This window comes from Leptosomus discolor, chromosome 7, assembly GCF_034619465.1.
Source record: "Leptosomus discolor isolate bLepDis1 chromosome 7, bLepDis1.hap2, whole genome shotgun sequence".
NCBI classification, from domain to species: Eukaryota; Metazoa; Chordata; class Aves; order Leptosomiformes; family Leptosomidae; genus Leptosomus; species Leptosomus discolor.
In genome coordinates this window covers 16,888,669-16,915,526 of record NC_141397.1, presented here as the reverse complement: position 1 = coordinate 16,915,526, position 26,858 = coordinate 16,888,669, and the positions used below count along the sequence as shown (strand labels likewise).

The following is a 26,858-nucleotide window of genomic DNA, read 5'->3' as shown; positions in this document are numbered from 1 at the left end:
AGTTTCCTGTAGAAATAACATTCCTTGGACATTTAGTCCTCAGGAGCAGGGAGAAGCAGGAGGAACCCCACAGGAGCTCCCCTTCCTCAGCAAACCTTCCCCCTTTTACAATGACCATGACATTACGGTGTGGGCTACCCCTGTAGCTCACTCAGGTCAGCTGCCCTGGCTGACTTGAAACTGCTAACGGCCTGCCTGGCATGGCTGGGCTGGGATTCTGTCCCAGCCAAACCAGGGCAGTTGGCACTTGGTTTTCTAATTTTTCACACCACTTTACTATGATCATTTCCAAAGCATTATTTACAAATGTTATATGTATTACACACTTGTGTTACACATATAGCAATACATTTAATCTTTAAATTTGAGAGGGCAGCCAACACTAACAGTCACATGCCTATATGAAAAACATGGAAAAGTTAAAAGCTGAAGCAGCAGCCAAGGAACATGGCATCATCTTAAATTAAAATGTTATTACTTTGGTACCAATTCCATGATTTTGAGTGACTTTTAAAGTATGCTAGTAGGATTAATAACTGTAATCTCTGCAAAAGTGAATAACCTTGGGTTAAATCTTAGCTTTTGTAAGGGATGGGTACCATCATCTTCAAGAAAATCACAGAGGCTGAGGAGGGTGACCTGTCAGAAGCAGACAGCAGAGCTAGAGCATGATGTCAACTAACCATCACAAGCCAGCCTGAATTTTAAAGACCTCTTTTACTGGGATTTTTTAAAAATCTCACATTAAGAAAACAAAGCCCCACAGACCTTTTTCTCCAAGATTCTTCGCCGCAGTTCTTTCACTAATAGCACAAACCAGACCTCTAGAAAAAGCAGAGACAGGAACCAGGATTTTTTTCTTGATTTGGAGACTTCGGGCAGGGCTGGGGGAGGGGCGGGGGGGGGGGGGGGGGGGCGAGCAGCTACGGCAGCATTCCCGTCCTGGCAGCCTGGGCGGGGCCGAACGTGCGGCACCACGGGACAGCGCCGGCAAAGCAGGGCGGCCCCCCAGCGGATCTGCCTGCTGCTGTACCGTGACCGCCTGCCGAGGGAGCGCCTGGCAGCCCCCGTGACCGGGAGGCCCTGCTGCACGAGCGGGTCGGGGTGTCGTTTGCAACGTCACTAACGCCGTCAGGATAGAGTAGTGTAGCAGCTCCTGTAACACCACCGACCGCGGCCCGCTGCAGGACGCGTTCGCGGAGCCACCGCCGCCCCACGTACCCGCTCTGCGCCTTTAAAGCCCCCCCCCCGCCCGACTGTGGCAGCGGGGTCTGAGGGCAGTGACCTCACTGCTCCGGCTGCGCATGCGTGCTGCGGCGCGCTCCTGGCGCCGCGCTAGGTGCGGGCGGCGCTGCCTGGCTGGGGCGGGGGGCTGCGCGTGCCCGGGCGGCGCGATGGCGGCCGCCGTGGGCCTGTCTTCGTCGCCGGGCTCCCCCGCCGTGAGCGAGCTTTGCCAGAACGGGCGGGAGATCTTCCTGGAGGCCTCGCGGCTGCTCCTCACCTACGCGGACAACATCCTCCGGTGAGCGGGGCGCGGCGGGGGGCGCCCAGGGTCGCCGCTCTGTGGCGGCGGGGTCGGGCTGGGTTCGCGGGCCGGCGGCGGGCGGTGCCGCAGGGTGACCGGCCGTCCCGGCCGCTGCCCGCCCCCGCGCGGCGGCTGTCAGGAGCTCCCGCGGCGTCCGCGCCTCGCCCGCCCCTCTCTCGGGGAGCAGCTGGCGGGGATCTTGGCTGCCGTGTCGCGGAAGCGCCCCGAGGGCAGCGGTGGAGGGTGCCCTTCGCCCGCCGCGGGCGGTGGGGTCGGGGCCCGAGGGGCTCGGCTGTCCCGCCGTACGGCCGGCTCTCGGTTCCCGGCCGTGGCTCGGTGGTCTCGACTGCGAGAGGGTGCGAAGGGGTCTGTGGGCACCGCGGGCCGCCGTCGGGGGAGTCCAGTGCTTTGACTGGCGCGTCTTTAAGAACGAGGAGTCCGATTGTGAACTTGATAATGCCTGTTGGGCTACTGACAGGACTTCGGAGGCGATTGATTTCTGGGCCTTCAGACAGACCACCTCAAAGATGAGCCATGTGGTTCGATTTTGTTATGTCATGTCCAAGTTCAAAAGCATCTTGTTTCTCTTTAAGTATTTAAAAATAAGATTATGTAAGTGTGTAGTGGCTTGGGTTTTTATTTCTGTATTTGTTGCTGGGTGGTTTGTTTTGAGGGCTTGTTTTTTGTGTTAAATATAAAAGCCTGCACTGGCCCAGATTCTGCAAATATATAAGCACCAGTGGATGCATAGCACTAATACTAAAATAGTACCTTGATTTTTCTGTTGCCTTTCTCTTCTGACTCAGTAAGATTGGTATAGAGAGTTAATTGTTGTTGGAGTTTTGCGAGGTGGCTCTGTAGGGTGCCTGTACACACCTGTATGTATGGTTGACCTTGATGTCTTCAAGAAGCTCATGATGTACGAACTGCCTCCCTGTCTATATCTGGTTTGTCAACCACTTGCAAAACCTGCTGTGTGACAGAGAACAGTGGGTCCTGGGCTGACTGTTTTTAAAGAAAGATGTAAGAGAAGAAGGTCTAGAAGAGTTGAAAGAGGAAAGGGGGAGCTGAGAGGTAGCCCATGTACCAGGAAGTTTAGCGTAGCTTCTGTAGTGGGCCTAAAGCCATCCAGCATCGAGCTGGGGAGTTCAGTTGAATGCTACCAGGTGGAGGGGGAAGTGAAGTTGTCTTTAAGTGTCACTGCAGACTAAGCCCTGCCAGCCAGGACTACAAAACAGGTGTTTGTGAGCTTAGGTTGCAAACTACAATTTAGAACCAGTTTGTAACACTCAAAGGTAAATGCAGAAGGACGTGAATTAAGTAAAAGTTTTAGATAGGTTTTACGTTCTGCCTAGACGGTGTGTATGAAACTTTATTTAAAGTCTCTCATGAATGACTAATACTGCTTAGTGCAGTTACCCAGCTTTTAAGTGTTTACTTAATTGCAAACATAATTAAAACTTTCAATTCCTTCAGGAATCCTTATGAAGAAAAATACAGATTAATTCGGATTGGAAATCCAGCATTTTCCACGAGGCTGCTGCCTGTCAGAGGAGCAGTTGAATGTTTATTTGAGATGGGGTTTCAAGAGGTGAGTATAATTTAGTAATTTCTAGTGTCTTCATTAGTTTACATACTAAAATTTAGAATTGGACTTTTTTTTCTACTTTCCCAGTTGCAAGGCACTGGATTTTAAGCCTATTGCGATTTTCTTTCAATCCTTGTTTGCAAATGTCTGCAGTTAACCAAAAGGAAATCTAGGTGAGGCTGCTACAGAAATCTGGCGGAGCTAGAGCTAACCTCATCTGTGATAAGATTGGTTTTCTGCTGTTCAGCCACACTACTAGTTTGCTTAATGGTCAGGTGTTTATCCATGCTGGCACAAAGGAAATAACGGGAAATGGGGTGAAAACCCCTTCTCTTAGTAGCAGCCCACAATTAGGTGGACATCAGGCTGCACCATCAGACAGTAGTTTCCATATTGTAAATCTGTGTGTTGAAACTGTCATTTGGAAGGGGGGCAGGGGCAAAAGTCCTGCTTTTTTGCTGCTTATTTGTACTGTCAGTAGGGCTTGTGTGGCCCCATAGTGAGTTAGTAAGGGAAGCTGATCTGATTAAAAATTAATCCTCCAAAATAAAAAGAAATTTTTCAGCCAATTCACAGCACAGCTGCACAAGTACTAGTGTTGTCATGACAGCAGAGGAGGGCAACAGGCTGCTGAAGTAGTGGGAGGGTGGGACTTTCACCCTTTTAAAATGGTTATGAAACTGTGTCCTAAAATAGTCTTGTCTGTTGCAGTCAAAAAGATTTATTTCGAAGATTGCTTTGTGTCCTCAAATGGTCCCTGTCTTGGTGGAACTTAAACTGCCAAAGCTTGTTAAGCTAGAAGCAGCCTTTCTAATTACAGGAGAGCTGGGGTGAAAAAGTAACTCTTGTTTAATGGTACAAAGCTCTTGTTCCAGCTTTGTTTTAGTTTGTCTATTTGAGTATGTACTTTATGTTATTTAGGTCCAGCTGTCATGAGACCTCTGGCTTCTCTTCTAGTGAAGTTAATTAGTGTAGCTGTCGTAATTTTTTTTTTAAAATAAAGCACGCTGAAAGAAATGGTGACTGCAGAGGGAGAAGTGGTCTACAGATTTACTCTCACGCTATTGCTCAGGAGATAATTTCTAATGATGTGTTTTGGCCAAGAGGTAATCAATGTAGCTAGTGAAGCACTCGAGCGGTAATAAGAGACATTTTATACATGTTAAGTGCTACTCCCACTTCTGTCAGATCTTTAAGAGCGTTTTGGCTCAATCTTATGATTATTGTGTCAATTGAGGCTGGAGCTCACAAACTCCAACTGCAGTAACTAAAATTGTTCTTTCTTTTGTCTCTGCTTGGTAAGCCAACTTCTTTGATTGAAAAATGAGGACACTTCTTCTGGGTTGTACATGCCATTTAGTTTTGTGGCGGTTGTAAATGTTAAAGTGAAGCACTTTGTCTGCAGTGGTAGGTGACCTATGGTAACAGTGGATAAACAAATTACTTGGTTTAATAAATAGAAATGCTGCAGCAGTAGAAACTGAAACTCTTAAACTGTGAATGTTTCAGAATGTTAATGGTTTTGGTAACCTGTTTCTTCATGTTAAGTGCACTGATATTTTGCTTCTGTCATAATTACTCATCTTTTGTTATGCTACCAGTATTCATGTTACAGTCAAAAATAAGAATCCAGAAATCAAGCTGGGTACAGGTCTAAGAATGTTTCCCGTCTGAAAACTCGTAAAACGTAAAAGGATATCAGTATAGAAGAGAATTCCCAGCAGATGCCATTCTAGGGGCTTCTTCTCTCAACATTGGGTATCCTCCTGTGTTGCCTAGTCTTTCACTGAAGTACTGTGAGAACTGAGCATTTGTTGTTTGTTTCTGTTGTTGCCGCTTTCTCTGCCAAACCATAGTTGCATTGTCCGTGTATGGCTCTGTAAAATAAGTTAGTAACAAAAGCATGTTATTATGAGCCCTTTTTCTCCAGACTGCCTAGGTTCTCGGTCTAATAGCTTCTGCTGTAAGAGACCTAATCTGAAGGCTGAATCCTGCCAAGCTTTAGTGTGCTAACTTCCAGTAAATGATAGAGTTGTTAATGATAGATACAAACAGCTGATTAGCTTAGACCCATGTTAACTGCTGAATTTGTCTGAATTTCAGGGAGAAACTCACCTGGTCTTCCCTAAGGAAGCTTCGATTGAGCAGCTACGTAAAATAAGAGACTTAATTGCTGGAGAAAGGAGTAGCAGATTGAATGAGTCAAATCAAATCCACAGATCGGGATCCTCCGAAACTGTGACCAGCACTCGGACAGTTGCGCATCAGCCTTCAAGACCTGCTGATTCTGTTCTTGCCCCTGCCCATCAGCAACCAGAAACATCACTTGTGCGATCTCTTGAAATGGTAATTATAACCTGGAAACTTTGTAGGCGTGCTAATCTTGAGTATAAAGATTGAAAAAGAGTTAACTGTTGCGACAGGTTGTTCAGAGAAGTTGTGTAGTCTCCAAATACGGATGTTTTCAAGAGCTGACTGGATAAAGCCAAGAGCGACTTGGTCTGACCTCGTAGCTGACCGTGCTTTGAGCAGGAGATTGGACTAGAGGAATTTTTTATTTTTGCAATGGTTTCTGAGTGTTTTCTTCTGTCTCCATCCAACTTCAATATGGAACATGCCATAAATGGAATATTGGCAAGAGATTTTGTTGAAATGTCCATAAATGTTTTATTGATGAAGGTGTTGTGGAAAAAAAAAAGCTGAGTTGTATTGTGGGGGAACAAAGTGCAGGAGTAAGCTACAGCTAGTGCGGTATACTGTGGTTGGTACTTGACAGCCAGCAAAAGAACAGTAGCACAACTGTAATGTTTATAACTGTTGGCGTCTCAGTTCATGCATTATGGTCTCTATGTGGAGCCTGTGAGGGCTTTCTCTTTTGGCAGGGGACTGTTGTGAGAGACAGGAATTTAGCCAGGCAAGGACAACAAGCCTGTAGTCATTTAGGCTTTGTTTCCCTTGTCCAGGAGGCTGAGATGAAGTTCCCTACCAAGACAGAGAGGCAGATCCTTTCATCTGATGTTATCTGGCCTGATGGGAGAAAACTATTACCATACACCTTTGAAAAATGACGTTTTGATAGAAGGTTTGAAGGATGCTTTGGTTATAAAGAGTCTTTTCCCTCTAGAACCAATGTCACTTTGGTCTTGAAGCTGGTGTAAGATGAAGCCTTCCAAAAGCTTGCTTCTCATACATCCTTAAACAGAGTTTGTTGCTCTTAAATTATATGATCAATATATTGTTGGATGCTGAACTATGATATACTGTTTCTTCCCAATACCTACCCAAGATCAGTGGAAGAGAAATGGCAAAGCATAGATTGAAGTGATGGCCTTTAGGGAGAGAGAGAGCACTTAGTGCCCTATCATCACCCATAATGTCGTTTGGGAAAGGAACTGTTGTAGGCACTTGAATATTGATCCATTTAATCTAATTATGTTGCCATGCCAGTAATTGCCTTTAAAATATACTGACTGGGTTTGTTTGAAAATTGTGGGGTTTTAGTCTGCTTGTTGGGTTTCACTGTTTCAGCTACTTCTACAATGGTGGTTAGAGGTTTCATAATCACTTTTAGAGTGACTTGCTGCAGTAGTGGTTGGTACTGGAAGCTTTAAAAGTTGTGTTGATCTTGCAGTGAAAAAAAGTTGCAGATTTCAAGTTGTCACTTGATGTATTCTGAGGTTAACCCTTCCCATTTGTAGTTATTCTGCCTTGTCTTGGGCTAGCCATCAGAGTTGTGGATCCATTTCTCTGCAACTATTGTTTTTCTGTGCTTCTTGAGATTCAAATGGGTGGTGGGACAAAAATTATTACGATTTAGAAGCATTGATAATGCAGCATTGGCACTCCTAGAATGCTGTATTTCAGTGGATCTCCTCAGGGAGTTATACTGATAGTGCTCTGAGCCATTGAATTTGGTCTGTATAGTCTGAGTAGGTTGGAAGAAAGTCCATAAAATAAATACTTTCTGCCTAGGACTTGGCCATTTTTCTTGCACAGCCATAGGTGTTTTGTTTTTCAGTGAGTATACTGCAGCGGTATGGTTGTATTATTGTTATATGTGCTGCTGTCAGATGTTGGAGAGATTTTGAGTGTTTTTTGTAGTGCAGGCATTTTTATTTCTTGCCTATGCATTACACCTGTGATTCATGGGAGTCCTGGTAAGCACAGGGAAAAGTGGATTACTTGAGACAGCACAGGAATATTCCTAAATGGTACTGTTCTGGGTACCTAACCCATCATTATTTTGCCTCATCTGTGGCTTGTCCACATTTTTTATTGTAAGGTGCTCTTGAGACTTGGAGAAAGGAAAGCTCTGGCTAGTCATTGTTCTGGTGGATGGATTCTGATCCCTTCCTGGATGACATAGTGATTATAGGAGGAAAGAGGTATCCAAACTTAGTTTTGCAGTGAGGTTCACCACACATCTAGATGTTTGCATAAGACTTCATTGGTACACAGTTGCTTCCATTAAACCAGTAAAGCACCACTGTAACACTGATGGTGTTTGCCAGTGGGGAAAATCTGAATTACCAAAGAATCTGGGAGACTTTCTGCTGTGCTGAGCAGTATCTCTGAACACTTTTCAGGAAGCTGACAGAACATGAAGATTTAGAAGCCATTGGCAGTCCCTAACTTCCCTTATTTCTGTTTTTTCAACTTACATTAAAGTGAATCTGAACACAATTTGGTTTTTGATGTTAAACCAGTTACCTACAGCTGATGAGCTCCAGGAAGAGTGAAACCAGTTCTGCTCTGCTCCAGCAGTTATGGAAAGTAAGGGCTGGTGCTGTAGTACTGTCCAGCATCAGAATGATCGCTCCTGATTTAAATGCTGCTTTGAAAGAAGTTATCTTCTGAAGAGTTCTCACACCTGTGTATTATGTTGCATTTGCTGCGAACATCTTAGGAAAGTGTGGGATTTTTGATGAAACAAAGATAGTAGTTAACAATGCTGCGGAGTGAAGCATGATCTAGCAGTAGAGAAAAGGTAATTTAGCAGTACTGCAGGGCTTCCCCTCAAAATATGCCAGACTCTTAATTTTAAAACCCTATTTCACTTTCTGTGTTGTCCTCCTTTAAATGGGAGTAAATAGTTTGCTTGGGTACTAACTCCACTATTATTGACTTTAGCTGTTTATTTTAGTAGATAAAGGGTGTACCTTGTTGGGTGCAACATGTAGTTGCCCCTAAGTGACAGTTAACTGACTGAAGAAGCCTAGTTCTTCTGTTTGGTTTCTAGTGAGGTACACTGTTCAGTGTATGGTCACAGCTCTGTCTATTCAGATCTGTGTCGGAGTTGATCTGTGAGAGAAGGAAGTAGAAATAGACCAGCAGCATTCATGAATAAGAAATAGAAAAGCAGTGTTCATCATAATAGAGTTCTGTGAACTGGTGCAGCACTGTCCAGGAAATGGAGTGAATTACAGGTTCTTTTGTGGATTTCAGGTAAAGGGTGTCCAAAAGAACTGGGCAGGAGGGAAATTAAGTAAAAAAGCTTTTCCATCAGAGGTGTCTTTTTCTCCCTGAGTCGGTATGCTTTTCACTCGAGACACCATTCAGAATGCTCCAAGATTACAAGGCTGGCTTTACAGTTTGGGTGGCGGTGTCTGCAATTTTTACTAATATCTTTACAAATAAACATTTCACTTGCGAAGAAATACATAATGTAACTATGAGTATAGAATTGTGACTGACTCTAATTTAGGAGAGGTTGGTTCTGGTTTTAAGGTGGATGTTCATAAATCGTCTTGTGACTGAAAATCCTTTTTCAGGCTGCAAATATCTTGAAAACACTTCAAACAAAATTTGAGCATCTTGTATTGATGTATGAGAATCCTTCTATTCAGCAGAAAGCACTAGCATCAATTCCCCTCCAGCAATTGAAAGGGAAGGCTCAGAAAAAGCTAGCACAAGCTACAAGACTGGACAAAGGTAATGCTACCAAGTTATAGTGTATATGAAACTAGAAGTAGTCTTTCAAACATCTGGATTATGCATATATCTACTGGGCTTTAGGTGTGTGGATTTGCTATATGTCTGCAGGTTCCAGATGCTGTCTCTAAATTAGAATTGGCTTCTTTCTAATTTTCTGTTCTTCTCTCTCCTCACTTCTCTTGTGTTTTTTTTTTTTCTTATTTTTGTCATCCATCCTTCACCGTTTTCACGTAGAAATTTTGAACTCTTATCTTCTGAATTAGTAAACAATGCTAGAGAAACAAATGGGCTGAGCATGTACTGTTATATTCCTTGCATCTAGAGTGAAGTAGCTTCAACAAGAGGAGGGGAGATTATTGTTTGAGTAGTCATTGTTTTGAAACAACACTGTCAGAGCGCCGTTTTCCCATACATACTACAATTCCAAATTCAGAATAAAATTTCAAAATGTTGCTTCTCTTTTTAAAGTGATATTACTGGTGAGATTTTCCGTGAGACCTTTCCAAGGCACAACCTGATACAACACATCACCTTTCTTGCTAATTCTTCAATGAATAGGGTTGTTCACATGCCATCGTCTTGGAGCTAGAAGTGAAATATAGGCATAACTATTTGTGGCATCGTTGGCTAAAGTTTTATTTTCTTAATAAATGCAAACTTGGTTTGAATGTGCAAAGTCTTTGTCAATTAAAAATGACATATTTCTATTTTCAAGTGACAGTTTTAGATTTGTTTCAGTAACACAGTGAAATTTTACTTGTACGAGATAAATGTTCAAAAATATGCTTCCAAGACTGTATTTAAACCAAAAAATCATTTTCACTGGCAATGTTTTGATAGAAGACTCTGAAGCAATTCTGTTAACTTGATGGCAGTGCTGTTGATTTGCAAACCAAAAATAAGCTCTTCTCATAATTTTTATAAATGACTTTGTGATATGTCATACAACCACACACTAAGATGTAATTGTGCTTTTGGCATCAGGGAGCTTTTTGACACTGGATTTTCTTAGTAGTTTCTCTCTCTTTATAAAGCTGTACTGGGATGTAGGAAACTACATAAACAAGTACAAAGCATTCTCATTCAGCAGTGTAGGACAATGCAATGGAGAAGAGACTTAGCAGTAATAAATGGAAACTATTTAAATGCCTTTAAAATGGAAAATAAAGACAAGCATACCTCTTAGACTCTGCTCTAATTCTGCTGTGCACATTATTAGAAAGAGGGAGGAAGGTGGTGTTTCCAGATGCTTCTTCCCAAGCCATCAAGCTGATCTATTCAAAGGGAAGGGATAGAACTCCACTGTTCTGGATTGTGAGAGTTTGAAAGTGTTTTTGAAGAGCTTTGTAGAAACAGTCTGGGAATGGACTGTGTATGAGATGTACAGGTAATTGGCCCTTTCAACTTCTTTGGTTTATCTGTACCACTGTGTTAAGACTGTCACCTGTGAAAATAACTGCTTAGTGCTGGGGGAACACTTGTTTTTTAGGACTTCCCTTACAATGCATAGTAGGCATTTTTTGCTCATAAAGGCTAGGAAGATTACAGTCATTTGATTAGAAGTACAGACTTTTTTTTTATATTGTGTGCCTTTATCACTTTCAATTAGAAAGATGGATTGTGCAAGCAAAAATAGCTGCATGTCACAGCCAACTGTTTTCTGTTCAAGTAAATCACATTCATCATTCTTTCCATGCAATGTTTTTGTGAAAGATTAATTTTACAAACCAAGAAAAGATTATTCATATGATAACGGTCATATTTTCGTAGGTGGGTTCTGGTTTGTGTGTTGTTGTCGAGGAAATATGGCCTGTGCTTGAAATCTCATTCAGTTTTTAGCAGAAGGTTTTTTATTTACCTCCTTTCAGGTAGTTGTAGAGAGTGATAAGGTCGCCCCTCAGCCTCCTTTTCTCCAGGCTGAACAGCCCCAGTTCCCTCAGCCGCTCCTCATAAGACCTGTTCTCCAGGCCTTTCACCAGCTTCATTGCCCTTTTCTGGACACCTCAATGTCTTTCTTGCAGTGAGGGGCCCAAAACTGAACACAGTATTCAAGGTGCAGCCTCACCAGTGCCGAGTACAGGGGCACAATCACCTCCCTGCTCCTGCTGGCCATGCTGTTCCTGATACAGGCCAGGATGCTGTTGGCCTTCTTGGCCACCTGGGCACACTGCTGGCTCATGTTCAGCTTCCTTAAGATGATCTGCTCCATAACCTTCACTGGCACTGAGGTCAGACTGACAGACGTGTAGGTCCCCAGGTTCTCCTTCTGGCCCTTCTTGTAGATGGTGTCACATTTGCTAACTTCCAGACAACTGGTACCTCCCTGGTTAGCCAGGGCTGTTGGTAAATGATTGAAAGGGGATTGGTGAGCGCTTCAGCCAGCTCCCTCTACTGATCTCTTGGGCGGATCCCATCTGCCCCCGTAGATCTGTGTGTGTCTAAGTGGTGCAGCAGGTTGCTTGTCGTTTTCCCTTGGATTATGGGGGCTTCATTCTGCTCCCTATCCTGCCTTTCAGCTCAGGGGGCTGGGTACCCAGAGAACAACTGGTCTTACTATTAAAGACTGAGGCAAAGGTGGCATTAAGTTCCTCAGCCTTTTCCTCATCCTTGGTCAGTATGTTTTACCCCATATCCAATAAGAATGGAGATTCTCCTTAGGCCTCCTTTTGTTGCTAGTGCATTTATAGAAACATTTTCTTATTGTTTTTTGTGGCAGTAGCCAGATTAAGGGCAAAAGCCGAGCTAGAACTTCTAATTTTCTCCCTGCGTAACCTCACAACATCCTTGGAGTCCTCCTGAGTGGCCTTCCCCTTCTTCCAAAGGTCAAACTCTCCTTTTTTTTTTTTTTTTTTTTTTTTTTTTCCCGAGTTCCAGCCAAAGCTCTCTGTTCAGCCAGGCTGGTTTTCTTCCCTGCCAGCTTGTCTTTTGGCATGTGGGAATGGCCTGCTCCTCCTGTGTCTTTACAGTTTCCTTCCTGAAGAATGTCCAGCCTTCCTGGACTCCTTTGCCCTTCAGGACTGCCTCCCAAGGAACTGTTCCCTAGCCTCCTAAACAGGCAAAGTCTGTGCTCTGGAAGTCCAAAGTGGTAGTTCTGCTGGCCCCCCTCCTTACTTCTCCAAGAATCAAAACCTATCATTTTCTGATCGCTATGCCCAAGACAGCCTCCAACCATCATGTCACCCACGAGTCCTTCTCCGTTCTCAAACAACAGGTCCAGCAGGGCGCCTTTCCTAGTTGGCTCACTCACCAGCTGTGTTAGGAAGTTATCTTCCACACATTCCAGGCACCTCCTGGACTGTTTCCTCTCTGCTGGAAACAGGAGCAGAAAAAGATGTAACACTCTTCCAAAGCCCTGGAAGAAAGGGATGAGGAAATTCACTGGCTTTCACTGTGTATCTACCATGTTTTTCTGAGCATTTTCTTATTCTCTCTCTAGCTGTAGTGTTTAGGAGTGTAATTTTTTTTGTTCTTTACATTTACATTTTGATGTTATTCAGGCTTGAGAATTTACATTTTCTTTTTTGTATGTGCTTAAGTAACATATGAAGCTGTTTTATAAGAGACTTCTAAAATATAATAAAGGCCCAGAGGTGGTGATTTATGTGGATACTGGAAAGTTCAACTAATTTATTTTTCCATTTTTTTTTTTCCACCTGATTGCATGTTGTGTGAATTTCACAGGTGCACATGTGAATGAAGAGGACTTCTTATTGTTGGAGCTCTTGGACTGGTTTAAGAGTGACTTTTTTCATTGGGTAAATAGTCTTCCTTGCAGCAGGTGTGGTGGGCAGACAGAGCCTAAAAGTGACTACCTGTTGCCTACTGATGATGATCTAAGGTGGAATGTCAGTCGAGTGGAAAATCATTACTGCAGTCAGTGTCAATTGTGTAATAGATTCCCAAGGTAAGTATAGAAACATTTACTTTGTCTTTTTTCTTGCCTTTCAAGAAACAGCTTTCCACTTGTGTGTTTTGTGAACAAGTGATAGTTGGTTGAAAGATTAGAGAAGCCGTTTGAAGTAACATGATAGGATGGCTGATGAACCAGCAATTGCTCTATTAAGATTAGAGTTCTTTTAAAAACAGTGTATTGCTTTCTTTTACATGGCCTTGTTCTGAATACTTGTCTGATTTTCTTCTTTTTTCTTTTCTATTAATTTGATAAAGTACAACTTCTAAATAAAAATATGTTAACAAAAACCTACCTTTATACTATGCCAATATTGTTTCGGGGAAGTTTTCACTTTTATGGGAAATCAGAGTAATGCACATCTTTTGCTAAATCTATAGCAAAAGAGCAAATACCCATTTTTTTATATATTTTTGCTAACTATCGAAAGGATAAGCATACAAAAAATAATATTTTAAGGTGAAGTCTAAGTCAGTTTTGAAAACTGAAAAAACCAGATTCGTTTCAGTACTGCTCTAAGTGTGGTAGAGTCATGTGAGTCAAAGTATAAGTAGCATTATGCTTGTACTTGTTTTGTGCAGTACAGCAGTCACTTCCATTATCTTCTGTGGACTGAGTGGCTCTGAAATCCATTCAAGTCATCACAAGGACAGTCATGATGTAAAGATTTTGAAAGGCCAAATGGATATTTAATTGTTCAGGTTTTGTTTTTCTCCTGCAGGTATAACAACCCTGAAAAACTCCTGGAAACCAGATGTGGACGCTGTGGCGAGTGGGCTAACTGTTTTACACTGTGTTGCAGAGCTGTAGGGTTTGAAGCTAGATACGTCTGGGACTGTACAGGTATCCGTATTCTAGAATATTGTAACGTTAATACAAATCTATGCAAAATGTTTTGTGGTTCTCGGAGTATATTAGCCATCAGGCAGCATGTAGAGTTATGCAGTTCAGCTAACAAAGACAGTATAAATTCCATTTCCTGTCTTGTGGGATGAGATGAAATACAGTTCTGTGGGTAAGGTTAGATGATTGACTTCACAATGGTACAGTCTAGTTGAATCTAAGGGACTATGATCCTAAGATAGAAAGAGAAGGTTCTGGTGACTTTTCTGAATGTAGATGAACAGAAAACATATTCATTCACCATTTAATGAATCAGGAAAAGTTACAATATTAGAAGAGAGGATCTATCCTTATAATTCATTGTTTATTCTTGGCCTTTGTTACACAGATCATGTGTGGACTGAGGTATATTCTTCATCTCAGAAGAGATGGCTTCACTGTGATCCCTGTGAAAATGTCTGTGATAAACCTCTTCTCTATGAAACTGGGTGGGGAAAGAAGCTTTCCTACATAATTGCATTCTCCAAAGATGAGGTAGGAGTAATGATGTTAATAGTAAACAAACTTGCCCTGGGGCAACTATGTGGTATGTTAAATCTTAGTGTGACTTCCAGAATTATCATAGAAAAACATACTTTGATCAGCTAGCCTCTTTAATTGACGCAAGATACATGGGAGTTTTTTGTTGCCTTATTTTCTTCTTCAACTTGTGCTTGAGGTTGTTGATGTCACCTGGAGATACAGCTGTAAACATGAAGAAGTACTCTCTAGAAGGACAGCCCTCAGTGAAGCTACACTACGTGAAACAATTAATGCACTAAATAGAACGGTATGTACCTTTCTTTAGTGGATTTCTGTAATTTCCAGAATATGAAGTCCTTGAACAAAGGAGTGCATTTGGTAACCTGATAGGAGTGTCCGTGCACTATGGAATGTAAAATACAGCTAACCATACAGACATATTTTACACTGAATACATAAGAATCAGTTACAGTGCTGAACTTACGTGAAATGAGATAAAGAACAGCATGTAAGAGGATTATATTATCTCTTACATAGTCAAATGTGTGTGTGTGTGTGTGTATATATACCAGGTGTGTATATATATTTTTCTTGATGGCTTTCGAGTAGACTTAATGAATCAACAGATGTTGGTGGTAAACTACAGCTGCTTTGTAACTGTGTGGGCTCCTTGAGGGTGGCTGAGCATTTTCCACATCAATAGTGCTATAACTTGAAAGCAGTAGTATTTATAGTTATAAGAAATGTAGGCCTAATTTGTTTTCTGTGACTTTTTACAAGCTCTAGGAAGCGTGAGGAAAGATTCGCAGGCTGTTTTCAAGACTTTCAAGAAATGTTGATACTGTCAGCAGAGCTTTGGCTTAGAGCCACATACACTGTTCATGCCTAATGTCCCCAAGACACATGGAGCCATTTGCATCTGCATGTCATAGTCACAGAACCTGAGTGCACTCAGCATGCTAAGCTTCTTCCACTCCCTGCTTGGGACAGAATGAACTCTTTTTGACTCAATATATTACAATACCACAAAACCTTGAACAACCTGTGAGGTTCCATTTTGTCCCCACTTTGTTCCAGGCGTAATTCCTGTGCATAGAAACTTTAACTCCAGTGTTATTATACAACTGGTGGCTTAATAACAGATTATGCCTTTTTAGAGGCCTGCTGGCTTGAGGGTTATAGCCACACACTAAGAATTGAGCTGGGCTCATGTTTGAAGCCAGGGTCTGAAATCATTTTATCAGTAATGAAAAATTAAAGTCACATAGTGGAGTGGAGCACTGAGAAGACTGACCAGAGCAGCAAAATAAAAGGAGGTAAAGGATCAGAAATTCAAGTTGAGGAACGCATCTGCTTTGTGCAGGGTTGCAGGAATTTAGTGACATCCTCTCCATTGGCTCCTGGCTGCAAAACTGATCTGAGGGGCATTTCTTCTGATCTGCTGGCAACAGAAACCAGTCACCAGACTCTTCTCCTTCACCAGTTACTCATAGGGAAAGCACATTGGAAATGGAGCACTAGGAGGTTGAAAAAATTACTCTGACAATATTGATGGAATCAGGAAGGTATATGCAACTGACTCATGGGCTGGCTTGCTTGGCCTCCTTCTCACCTCGTGATGTCATCTTTCACTGAAAGAAGTTTAGAGAACTCCAGTAAAAATGCATTGCCACCTCCAACAGATGGTGCTGCATGGTCTATTAGCCTGTTTCTTACTCCTTTCCACCTGTTTTTATAGGACTGTGCAGCTCGTGAGCTTACATGAGAGCTTTTCAAACGGAAAGAACAGGCATTGTGGTCATGTTTTAAATGACAACCTCATTAAAAACTGAGTACAGGGAAGAAAGCTATACATATGCTTCCAAGACACTCTTGTATTTCTCCGGTCTTCCTTTCTCTACATCTGGAAAATCTCAGCCCTTTCTTCTCTATGCTGCACGCTTTCCCTACTGCTTTCCAGTATTAGTAAAGCTGTCTTGTGATTTTATTAGAACACCTTTGTCAGTCTGTTAATGGTATCTTATTCTCAGGAATGACTTACTCTCCCTTTGTACAAGCTGAATGATACTCACCCTCCCTTCCTCCCATGCACATTTCCTTTTGTATGGTAGCTCTTCAGAATGTTTGATTAATTTAATTTATTAAATTAGTAATAAGTTTAATCCCTGTAAGTAACTGCTGTTACTCCTTTTTTCTTTTGTCTGTTATAGTTGGAATTGGATTTCGGGGCTTAGAGGCAGTTTGCCATCGGATTGCTGAAAGAACAGGGTTTTTTTCCTACATTTGTCTAGCCAAAGAACCTTTCTTAAAGTTTGTACTAAGATGACAATGCAGTGGGAATCAAGGAGCCATTAACAAAATCGGTGTCCGAGGAGCTCCATGTTGTATTTAGAAGCTTCTGTAGTCAGTAGAGTGGTAAGGCAGCTCATCCTTGGAACTATCAAGACATCTTATAGCAGGTTTTCACTACTCTGCTCGGTCGCAAGTCTCCATTTCAGATAGTGAGCTGTTTCCTTCGCTGCAGCCTATTCAGCAGATAACTGATGTAGGCAGAGGCCTCCACTAACTTTCCCTTTTCCCATCATCTCCTAGCGACTGATTCCACACTAGGAGGGGTTATAGTTTTGGTATCTTTTGGTGGAGAGCTCCAACACTTCATCTTTCAAGCTCAATTCTTCTAAGTTACAACTGAAGAGAAGCACAATATGCAGTATATGTTATCAACTATGCTGCAATATTAGTGAAAATGGAATCAGAGATCATTATTATTCTTTCCTGCATAAAGAGCAGCAGCTGTGGCCAAGCGGAGACACACAATAGTTCAAAGGATGTTGAGTGACTCACTATTAGCTGGAAAAGGTGCAAGCATAATTTAATCTGTTCAGTACACTGTTTTACTTCTCAGAAATACCGTGTGTGTTTTATTTGGGTCAGGCATCCTAAATGGATGTGTGGTCTCCGGATTGCCAACCATCTGATGTTATTCTGTAGTACCATATCACCCTGACTACAAATTTTTCTTCACCTACTTTGTATGGGCACTGCCGTATTCCAGTCTGCTGTATGTTACCTTCAATAGGCAGTGCCCTATTCCAGTCCATTGCATGTTACCCCTATAGAAAGGGAGAAGAGGACCCTGAACTTTCCACTGCTTTCATTGAAAATTGGATGGTGTGGCGGGGAACAAATTATTTTTTTTATTTGCTCCATGCCTCATTTTTTGGTAGTGATTGTGAATGGTTATAGCTACAGCCAGGTCAGCTCTTCAAAGGAAAACTAGTAATTTAGGTTGAATTGCAACCATTTCATGGTGATTGATGTGAGATGAACCAGTGTTCCTTGTTTAGAGGTTTAAAATTCAATTTCTACCCTTAAATTATCTGTTGCTTACCCAGCAGTGGGTCCACTTAAATCACAGGTTATTGATCTCCTGAAGGCACAGAGCCCTTCAGGAAGCATCAACAGCATAGCTTGCACGTGATGCAGAACTGATTTTAAAGCTGTAGTTCACAAGCTCACTTCCTTCCTATACGCTTTGCCAAAGAAAGGGGGGACTGAGCACATATGTAGAGGGTAATACCTTAAGAAAAAACAACAGCAGGAAGTTTGAGCCATGGCCGCTGATAATGGAGTTCTTGGAATCCATTTCAGCACATGGATGCTGTAGATGACAGCGTCATTTGTAGGAGGTTCACAGCACAGGCAGTGTTGATCTCTGCAGAGTCTGAACATTATGCATGTCTTACATGCTGCTAGCATTTATATGCAAGAGTCTGCTGGGTTAGGGCAGATGACAAGGGTCAGCATACTTGTACTTTTTACAATTGAGGCACTTAACTGATTTCTTCTATCATACATAAGAGGCCTGTCTTCTGAAGCACCCTTTTTGTGTTGAAGCACTGTTCTTTAACTTTTTTTTTTTTCAGATACTGTTACAACAGCTGCAGACAAGGGTAATCAGTTCTTAGTGTGGCATCACTAATTTCAGTAGTGATGACCCCTGACACTGGGTTTTCTACATCAAAGTGGCTCAAAGAAACTAGATTGGTATTGTTAACTTGGGGTAAGCCATATCAGACTTCCTCTGGATGGAATGAGATCTGTAGTACTGAATATGGATATCCAAAGTGCTCAGGCAAGTGTTAGATTCAGGAAAGCCTGGTGTTTCATGAGGAACTGCTGGAGTCACTGCTTGTTGTCCATCAACACAAGCAGAGGTGTATTTCTCCCTTGCTGTCTTAGAACCGGTATTTGGCAGCTGGAATTTGTTCAGCTGGAGCTGTTTCTGATCATTTCTCTATATCTACTTTCCTTTATCCAGTTTCACATTGCTGTCTGGAAGAAACACCCTTCAAATGCCTCTTTTCTGATCCCTAACAGCAAAAATACCTGGGGTCAGGACTGCTTTTGAGATAATTGGAATACTTACTGGCCTGAAGTTTCAGGTCCTAGTGGGCTGAGTGTGCAAGCCTTGGGTGATCACCAAAGTATAAAGAAAAAAGATCATCTGTAATCATTTGCATCCCCAGTGTTGAACTGTTTTCTAGCCCTGCGTGGCTGTATCCACAGTTAAGGAAAAAGACTTTACATACCAGCTCTGTATATTTGATAGGAAAATCATGGACACAAAATCCCAGCCTCTCAATTTTAAGTTGTGTGCAAAATAATGCCTGTAGTTTTATTCATGTAGGCAAAGAAAGTATGTTATGTAATTCTCTCTCCACTACTTTACCTGGAAGTGTAGGGGATAACATTTTTCTGTTTTCTGATATCTGCAAAAATATGGATGTCATAATCTGTTTATGATAGAATTGGTCACTGTGAAATTACTCTCTTAGAGACCAGCTGTATCTTTTGTTTTGGGTTAATCTCAAAACCAAGACTGTTGCCAACCCACTCACTCCACCTTGGAGAAGAAGAGTTTGACCCAAAAATTATGCTTGCTTTCTCTTTTCCCCCGAATGATAGCAAGAACAGCTATGGTACAGAATACATATGAATAGCTACAAAATATACTATGGAAGTGTTTTATCACCAAGCAAATGTATTATAAACATAGCACAAACCTTATTTTAAAAGAAATCCACATAGTGCATGCAAGTTCACAGAATAAGCACAACTGTTGAATAACCATGCAGTTATGACTGATTTATATTTGCATTTTGTATTTGGTATAAGGTTAGTGTTTCTAACAGTTGGTCTAGGCTTTGAATCTTAGTCTGTTTTTTCAAATCTTTTTTCCCCATTGGTGCCTCTGTAGAACAGAATTCCAAATACCATTTTTCTTAATTTTTTACTTTGTTTCTTAAATGTATTTTCAGAGACAACGATCTTTGTCAGAAAATAGAAAAAGAGAGCTCTTGGAAAGAACAATTGTGGAACTTGTTGAATTTATTTCTCCCAAAACACCTAGACCTGGAGAATATGGTGGAAGGACTTCAGGTTCAATGGCTTGGCGAGTAGCCAGAGGTGAAATTGGTCCAGAGGTATTTAACTTTTGCACTGGTGACCCTCTTAGAGGTGGTTAACTAGAGGTTCTGTGATTAATGGTCTGCAGAGGAATAGCACTTCAGCCTACAGATTTAGTTCAAACAGTGAAACTTGCAAAGCCGTTAGGTGCAAGTTTGATGTGAGTTCAGTAGAGGCCCATGAGTAATTTTTGAGGATTGATGGTGGTCCATGGATTCTAAAAATGTTTGAGAATCCTTGGTCTAAAGTGTGTTTTGCTCTTACAAGTTAATAAAAAAATACCTTTTTTCCTTTTAACTAGTTACAGCGTGACAGAACTAGGAGGTCTAAGGCAGTTGAAGGCAGTTTGGAAAACTTTAAAAAATGTTTATTTGTATTGTTAGTTACTATTGGTTAAAGCCTGGAGGTAGGTTTTTGACCAACTATTTTTGTTAATAAAACAATGTGGGGGCAATTAGGATTGTGTAAATGGAACAATCTCTTAAATAATAAGCTAGATTGATTTTTCATATCAGTATTTTTTACTTTTTCTGAAAGCAAGATTCTATTTTTATTTTATGCTACGATGCAGTTTTCCAGAACAGTAGCCGTATTTAGCTTGAGCTAGCATGCAAAGGTGTGACTTACCCCATCACTCATTACATCAATTTTGTATTGATCCTGTCATGTGGAATGACTGACAATCCTAAATAGAACCAGTTGGGTTAAATTAATGAGTTTCATAGGATTGTTTAAGTTTGAGAAACTAAGAGTTTATTTCAATTCTCCATAGTTTAGAATATTTAATTTCTGCTTTGCTGAAACTCAAAAGAACAATGGCAAATCTTTAAAAAACCACCAAAAAACCCACAAAAAAACCAAACCAAAACTGTGAAGTTAAGTTTGTACTTTAAATTTTTTTGAAGTTGATTTGTAAACTGTCATATACAAGCACCTGTGTGTGATAGTCACAGAGTTACATTTGCTAATCAAAATCACCATTCACTTATTGATTGCACAAGAAATATACTGAACATAAAATATTCTGTTCCTAACATGTTAACCTCTTACTTAAATTTGCTAATTTTATGTTATTTTGTTAATAATTTACTTCTAAAAGTAATTATATGAAAATTTAAAAAATAAATTTACTAGTCCCCTCTGGAAAGGTGCAGGCCTATTGTAGAAAACTGTGGGTTTTTTTCAATTTTTTTTCAATTGGCAGCAAAAGTGAATTGGGAAACCATGGACTGCTGTTTGAAAGTGACATAGTCTTACTGAAATGTGTTGGGAATGAAGGTGCTTATATTTTTTCCCTTTTTCAGAAAAGAAAAGAAGTACTCTTTATTCCCTCTGAAAAAGAGAAGACATCTAAACTCTTCCACCTCATCTACAATATAGTAGAAGATAGTTATACACGGATTTCCAACAATAATGAAAAAATAAGTGGCTGGGAAACAGGTGTTTGGAAAGCAGAGTCTATTTGGAGGAAGGTTGAAACAGATTGGAAAATGGTAAGAATAACAGATATTAAAAGTGTAAAATACCATGAAAGTATGATAACCCCAACAAAATAGAGAACCCTTGCCAATGTTTGTCATCAAAACCTCTCTTGGTGCCCATAGAATTTAGCTGATGTTAGTAAATGTAACTGTTAAGCTTCAGGTAAGATTGCTGATGATTTAAAATATTGAAAGTAAATTTAGTTTGTCTTTCAGAAAGGATGACCAAATTCTCTGCAGATAAGTAAAATCCTTGCTAAAGGACCAAATTTTTTAAAAATGGCTTCCTTCTTAGGCTTTTGGGTAAATGCACAAATACTGTTTTATTGAGAAGCAGCACTCCTCTCCAAAAAAGATTTTATTTTTGTTTTGTTTTGGGTAATAGCTTTATAGTCTATCATATCTCTTTGATACACAGCCAAAGAAAGAAATTGTCATCTTAAATGTTACAATTCCATCTGCAAGAAGACAAAAACCTGTCAGTTATCCAGATTATTGTATACCCTGCCCAGAATGCTTCCTATCTGTTATGACACTGAGAGCAGAAGAGTCATACGCTTTAAATCTAAGAGGAGAACTGATGCCTGTGAGATGGGACGGGGTCATTTGCTAGCAAACAGCTTTTCCTGCAACAGCTACCAGCTGTGGAACTGAGCGTTCCTCTCGGGGACTATAGCATGTTATTGCTTTGTTCCCCTGTCATTTTGCTGGTCTGAGAAGTCTCTGGCCAAATGTTCTTCTAGTTTAGGCAATGGTTTGCTTGCCTTTGATGAAAAATGGAGCTATGTATGTAGCTGTCTTCTGAGGTTTTCTGTGCTGGGTGTTTATATAACTGACTTGCAAAATGCATTGGGGGAATAGCTTGGAGAGGTTATTCTACGTAGAAGGAGAAAGGGAAGAAACTGTAGAATAGTATGAAAGATGTTACAACAGGGTACAACAGTACATTTTCAATAGGAAAAGAGAAGTAACAAAAACTCAGACTGAGGGACAACTGTTCTCTGCTTCCCTAAGATCTGCTAAAAGTCTGCTAACACATTCTATCTTCAAATCCCCAATGATCAGTTATCCTGACTGTTGCACTGAAACCAATTCCAAGTCTGCTGTTCTGCTCAGCTCTACTAATCAGATAAAACAGGGAGGGACTGATCTATAAGACTAGGCAAAAAGACTACCCTTGTGTTCAACAGCACCTTGGTTTTTCTAGATAAAGGATGGAAGGATGGTCTTGAGAAATTAGGAGCTACAGATGCAGATATATTTCAGGCTTCTGGGTAAGGCAGGTTAGTTCTACAGGAATAGCATCCTGCAGAAAGTCTGTGTATGAATCTAAACTGACACTTCGTTGGGGATTGTTTGTATTATGGGAGACAGCAGAGGGAAAGGTTGTTTGGGCTTTGCCTGTTCTTTTTGTAATGCCCCTAGTAGATCTGCAAGGTACAGATTTGGAGTTTGATTCGGCAGCTGTCCAAGAAACATGTCAGCCAAAGGAGAAATATTTTGTTTGTCATCTAGTATGTGATGAATTGAAGGGAATTTAAATATAAAAGCCACAGTAAAGGTAACTGTAGGTATTAGCACAGATGTAACAGAAAAGAACCATCAGTTATGTATTCTGTCTTTGCAATGTTGTTGCTCGGAATAATTCACATAGATGATAATCTTGGCCAATCTGATAATAGCCATCTCCATCATATTTGTGTATTTTCTTGCTATTCAGTGTCATTTGACTTTATGGTACACAACTGAAACAGGTACAAAACAAATTTAATCAGGTTACCCAGAGATAACTTGACATCCAGGGCTCAAACAAGCACACTACAGTAGGTGATAATAAGAATATAAGAACTTGTAGATCTGAAATCCGTGGGTTTCTAAAAGCTTGTTTTCCAGAAGAATTGCTCCAGTGGAAGGGAATGTGAATCAGTCTGTCTTCCTCCCCCCCCCCCCCCCCGCCCTTTCCTGAATACAGACTTTTTTCAAATAATACTGGAAAAAGAGTAGGCAGGTGTGAAAGTTAGAGAACAGTCAAAAAGACACAAAAGAAAACTGCCTTCTATTTTTCTGATTAAATAACTGGATATTATGATGGAAGATGAGACAGCTAATACTTTAGGTTTTACCCTTAAAAGCCTAGGTTTAGTGCACCTCAACCAAGTGGTAATTAATGGAGTGTTTTGGCTTCCTGGCTGAGATATGGCAATGCAGTAGGATCTGATCAAGGGAAATCTGTTGCTAGAGCTAGCTGAGGTACTTAAAAAAAATTGTGTGGAGATCAGCACTTGCATGAACATTAAGATTATATTCACATGAAAGCAGGTTAAATTGTTATATTTTCATAGATGATCTTCAGTGTAACACCTCACACCTTTGGATTTTTCAGCTTTCTTAAACACGAAAATTAACATTATGCTTGGTGCATAGTAACACTAAAATTCTGTTTTATAGTCCGTCAATAACATTTCTATATAAGGGTGGGATCTTTAGTAAAACATACTACTGTGTTTTATTATAATTTTATTCAGGGTTGTTTCTTTCTAGATTAAAAACTAAAGAGCTGTCTAAGTCTGTTCAGTATGACATTAATCAGAAGCCTGGACGTGACAGAACATTGATAAGTTTTCTTAACTAAAGATTCTGAAAGGAGCATGGCAGTTCTGGCTCTTTACTCTGTAGTAAGGTCTGTTATCTTGGTTTGCTGTTAATGGATGCTGGACTTTGAAGGACCATCAGACTCTCATTACAAAATTCTTATGAGGGTTCATAGTAATTAATGAAGGTTAATATATAAGCTTGACTGTTCAGCTAGTGAAGTTTAGAACAGCATTAGGACTATATTAAATTATGCAAATCTCTAACAGTTCAAATAATGTTAATATGGGATTTATATATGGCTAGCGTGTATGATTTGCTTCAACCAAGACATGTCAAGTACTAGAAGTGGCGTGCAGCCAGCAGCCACATTGGGAGAATCCAAAATACTGATTACATAATTTTCTTCATCAGCGATACTGAACAATCAAAATGTCTGGGCCAGTGCATTTATATAAAAAACGGAAGTCTGCTTTTCTTTACAACAATCAACTTAGGTATTTTTGTGGCTTAAACTTTACCAAGCATGTTGAAATAGATTAGTGTTTTCTAGTGGAGGGCTATGAACATGTACAATTAAATAACTGTGGAATAGACTTAAGGATTCAGAACGAGATTATATACAAAATTGTACTATGTACTGTTTTAAAAGTTCAGAGGCTTGATAAAGAATGAAAGTGTGTTTATCTTAAGCTTTTATGTTCCTGTTACAACGTTTAATTAGATATGTATTGGTCATCTCAGTTTGACATGCTGAATATGTCTTTTTTCCATTTAGGTTTATTTAGCCCGAAAAGAGGGGTCATCCTCTGCTTCCATCAGCTGGAAGTTTGAGTGCAAGTCAGTCGGTCTAAAAATAGATAACATTTCAGTTAAGACAAGCAGTCAGACATTTCAAAGTGGAAGAATAAAGTGGAGACTTTGCTCTCCAACAGCAGAAATTGCTCTGATAGGAGGTGAGTGTGGAATTTAAATAATGAATTATATCATGCAGCAAAGGTGTAACTGGAAATAAATAGTTTATATGGAGAGAGCAGTGTGCAAATACTAAAAATGAAATGCAGATGCATTTTGACTTTTCCAATTCAGTCTTTCTTAGCAAGGTCAAGAAAATACTGTGCATTTAATCAAAACTGGTACAAACCCCAGTTTTATAATATACACAGCCCTACCTGTAACAGAGTAGGGTTTGCAAGAACAGACACTTATGTGTTTTACTAGGAAGGATAGATGCTTCTATGTGCAGTGGCTTCGGTCTTGACTAGGTTCTCTGAGCACAATGCTATACAAATAATAACTAAAAATTTGCAGCTGTTTTTTTTCCTACCACTTATCAGCAGATGAATTTGAGTAGTTGCAACTGAGATCTTTAAACATTCATTACAACTTACCGTCTTTAACACGCATTTTATCGTTATATGCTGTCTGGAGCAGTAGCTTACTGGATTGTTTATATTTTCCTCCAACAGATAAAAATCTTTGCTCCTATTCAGATTTTTCTGGTGCAACAGAAGTTACGTTGGAAGCAACTCTAAGTGGAGGGGATGGTGAAGCTGCATGGCAACACACACAGCTATTTAGAGAGAGCTTAACAGGATGTGGAGAAAATTGCTTGGAGATAATAATAAAACTCAGTGACCTCTGAGAACCTGAACTGAAGAGGTGTTCTTTGGGTTCCTTGAAGATGTTATAGTGTGGATACAACATGAAGATTTGGCTGGCAGTTCCTGTTCATCCTGCTGGCAGCTTATTTCCTGTTTCACTGCTTCCATTTAACCAACTTGAAACTGCACGTGTATTGAGTAGGTAAACATCACAATGAAAACCTCTTGGCTTTAAAAACAAACACCAAAATTAAGGGATCGAATCATTAAATACCCTTCTCTTAAACTTTATGATGAAAAGGAAACAGGTTTTAGGAAACAAAACATGATCATAAGAGCATAGAGCAATTGTAATTGATTTTAGAGTTTTAGGGTTGGCTTGCTGTTTGTTGGTTTGTTGTTTTTTTTTTTTTTCTAATCTGCTCCTTGGAAAAACTGTTTGAACTCCACTTTCCGATTACAACAGATGTTTGTGACTATTTTAAAATATTTTAAAGAATAATAGAAGAATTAGACATTTTAAAAGAAAAATATGGTTTTATGTAATAACCAGAAGATCTGAAATTTATCTTAATTTTGAAGCAGTCTTGGAATGATCTTGTTAGATATCTAAGTATTAAACTTGCTTTAATACGTAGAAATGTTTGGAAATATAATGGTGCCCTAGGAAAATAAACTAATTTTGAAAGAAGTGTTCATTATGTACCTAAAACTGTCATGGCCATGTGATATGAAGCTGAGACTTAAAACTGAGTAAGAACATCAGAATTTTTTTCTATGAAAAAATACATTATTCACTATAAATACTTTTTAATGATAGAAATTCAGATTTGCCCACTTTTTAAAAGATATATTAAGCATGTAGGTTGAAATCACTTTTTAAGGTATTGTCTTGAGTTACTTTGAATACTATTCCCAAATTTGATATAAAAGTATATACAATTTTTCTGTTCATTAATGCAGTGTTTAAATTTCTTTTCATGGAATATATTTAAAAATGCTACCTGGGAGATATCAGATGTAGCACTGCTGTGAATAAAGTATGGCATGAATGTTCAGATTAGGTAGTCTTTATCATAGAATTTGAGGAAGGCTATGGCTGGATTGTACAAGAAATTTTCTATTAGAGGACTATAATGTAAAGTTCAAACTATAGTTTCACTTTAAAATAAGTGAAAATTAGGGATGATGTTCTCAAGATCAGTGTTTTTAAAGCTTTTACTTCCTTTTTCTGACCCTTCCAACCACTGTATTGATTTGAAATGATTGTCAAAAATAATTTACGTTGAAATAAACGTTTGCTGACTTTGCAACAAACATAAGCAAATATAAGACTATTCAGATTTTATTAGGAAACTGCATAAGCAGAATGAGCGTAAGCATCAAAATT

The 26,858-nt window shown here is 40.1% G+C and overlaps 1 protein-coding gene across 1 annotated transcript; it reads left to right on the top strand.

Moving 5' to 3' along the window:
• Positions 1–1,394: 1,394 nt before the first annotated feature.
• NGLY1 (N-glycanase 1) lies at positions 1,395–25,870 on the top strand. The gene is made up of 12 exons (XM_086467992.1): positions 1,395–1,522; positions 3,002–3,116; positions 5,217–5,459; positions 8,885–9,044; positions 12,729–12,951; positions 13,679–13,800; positions 14,189–14,334; positions 14,519–14,629; positions 19,644–19,808; positions 21,096–21,284; positions 24,643–24,820; positions 25,334–25,870. The coding sequence occupies exons 1-12, from the start codon at positions 1,395–1,397 to the stop codon at positions 25,507–25,509; spliced, it is 1,956 nt and encodes a 651-aa protein (XP_086324118.1). The 3' UTR covers positions 25,510–25,870.
• The last annotated feature ends 988 nt before the right edge of the window (positions 25,871–26,858 follow it).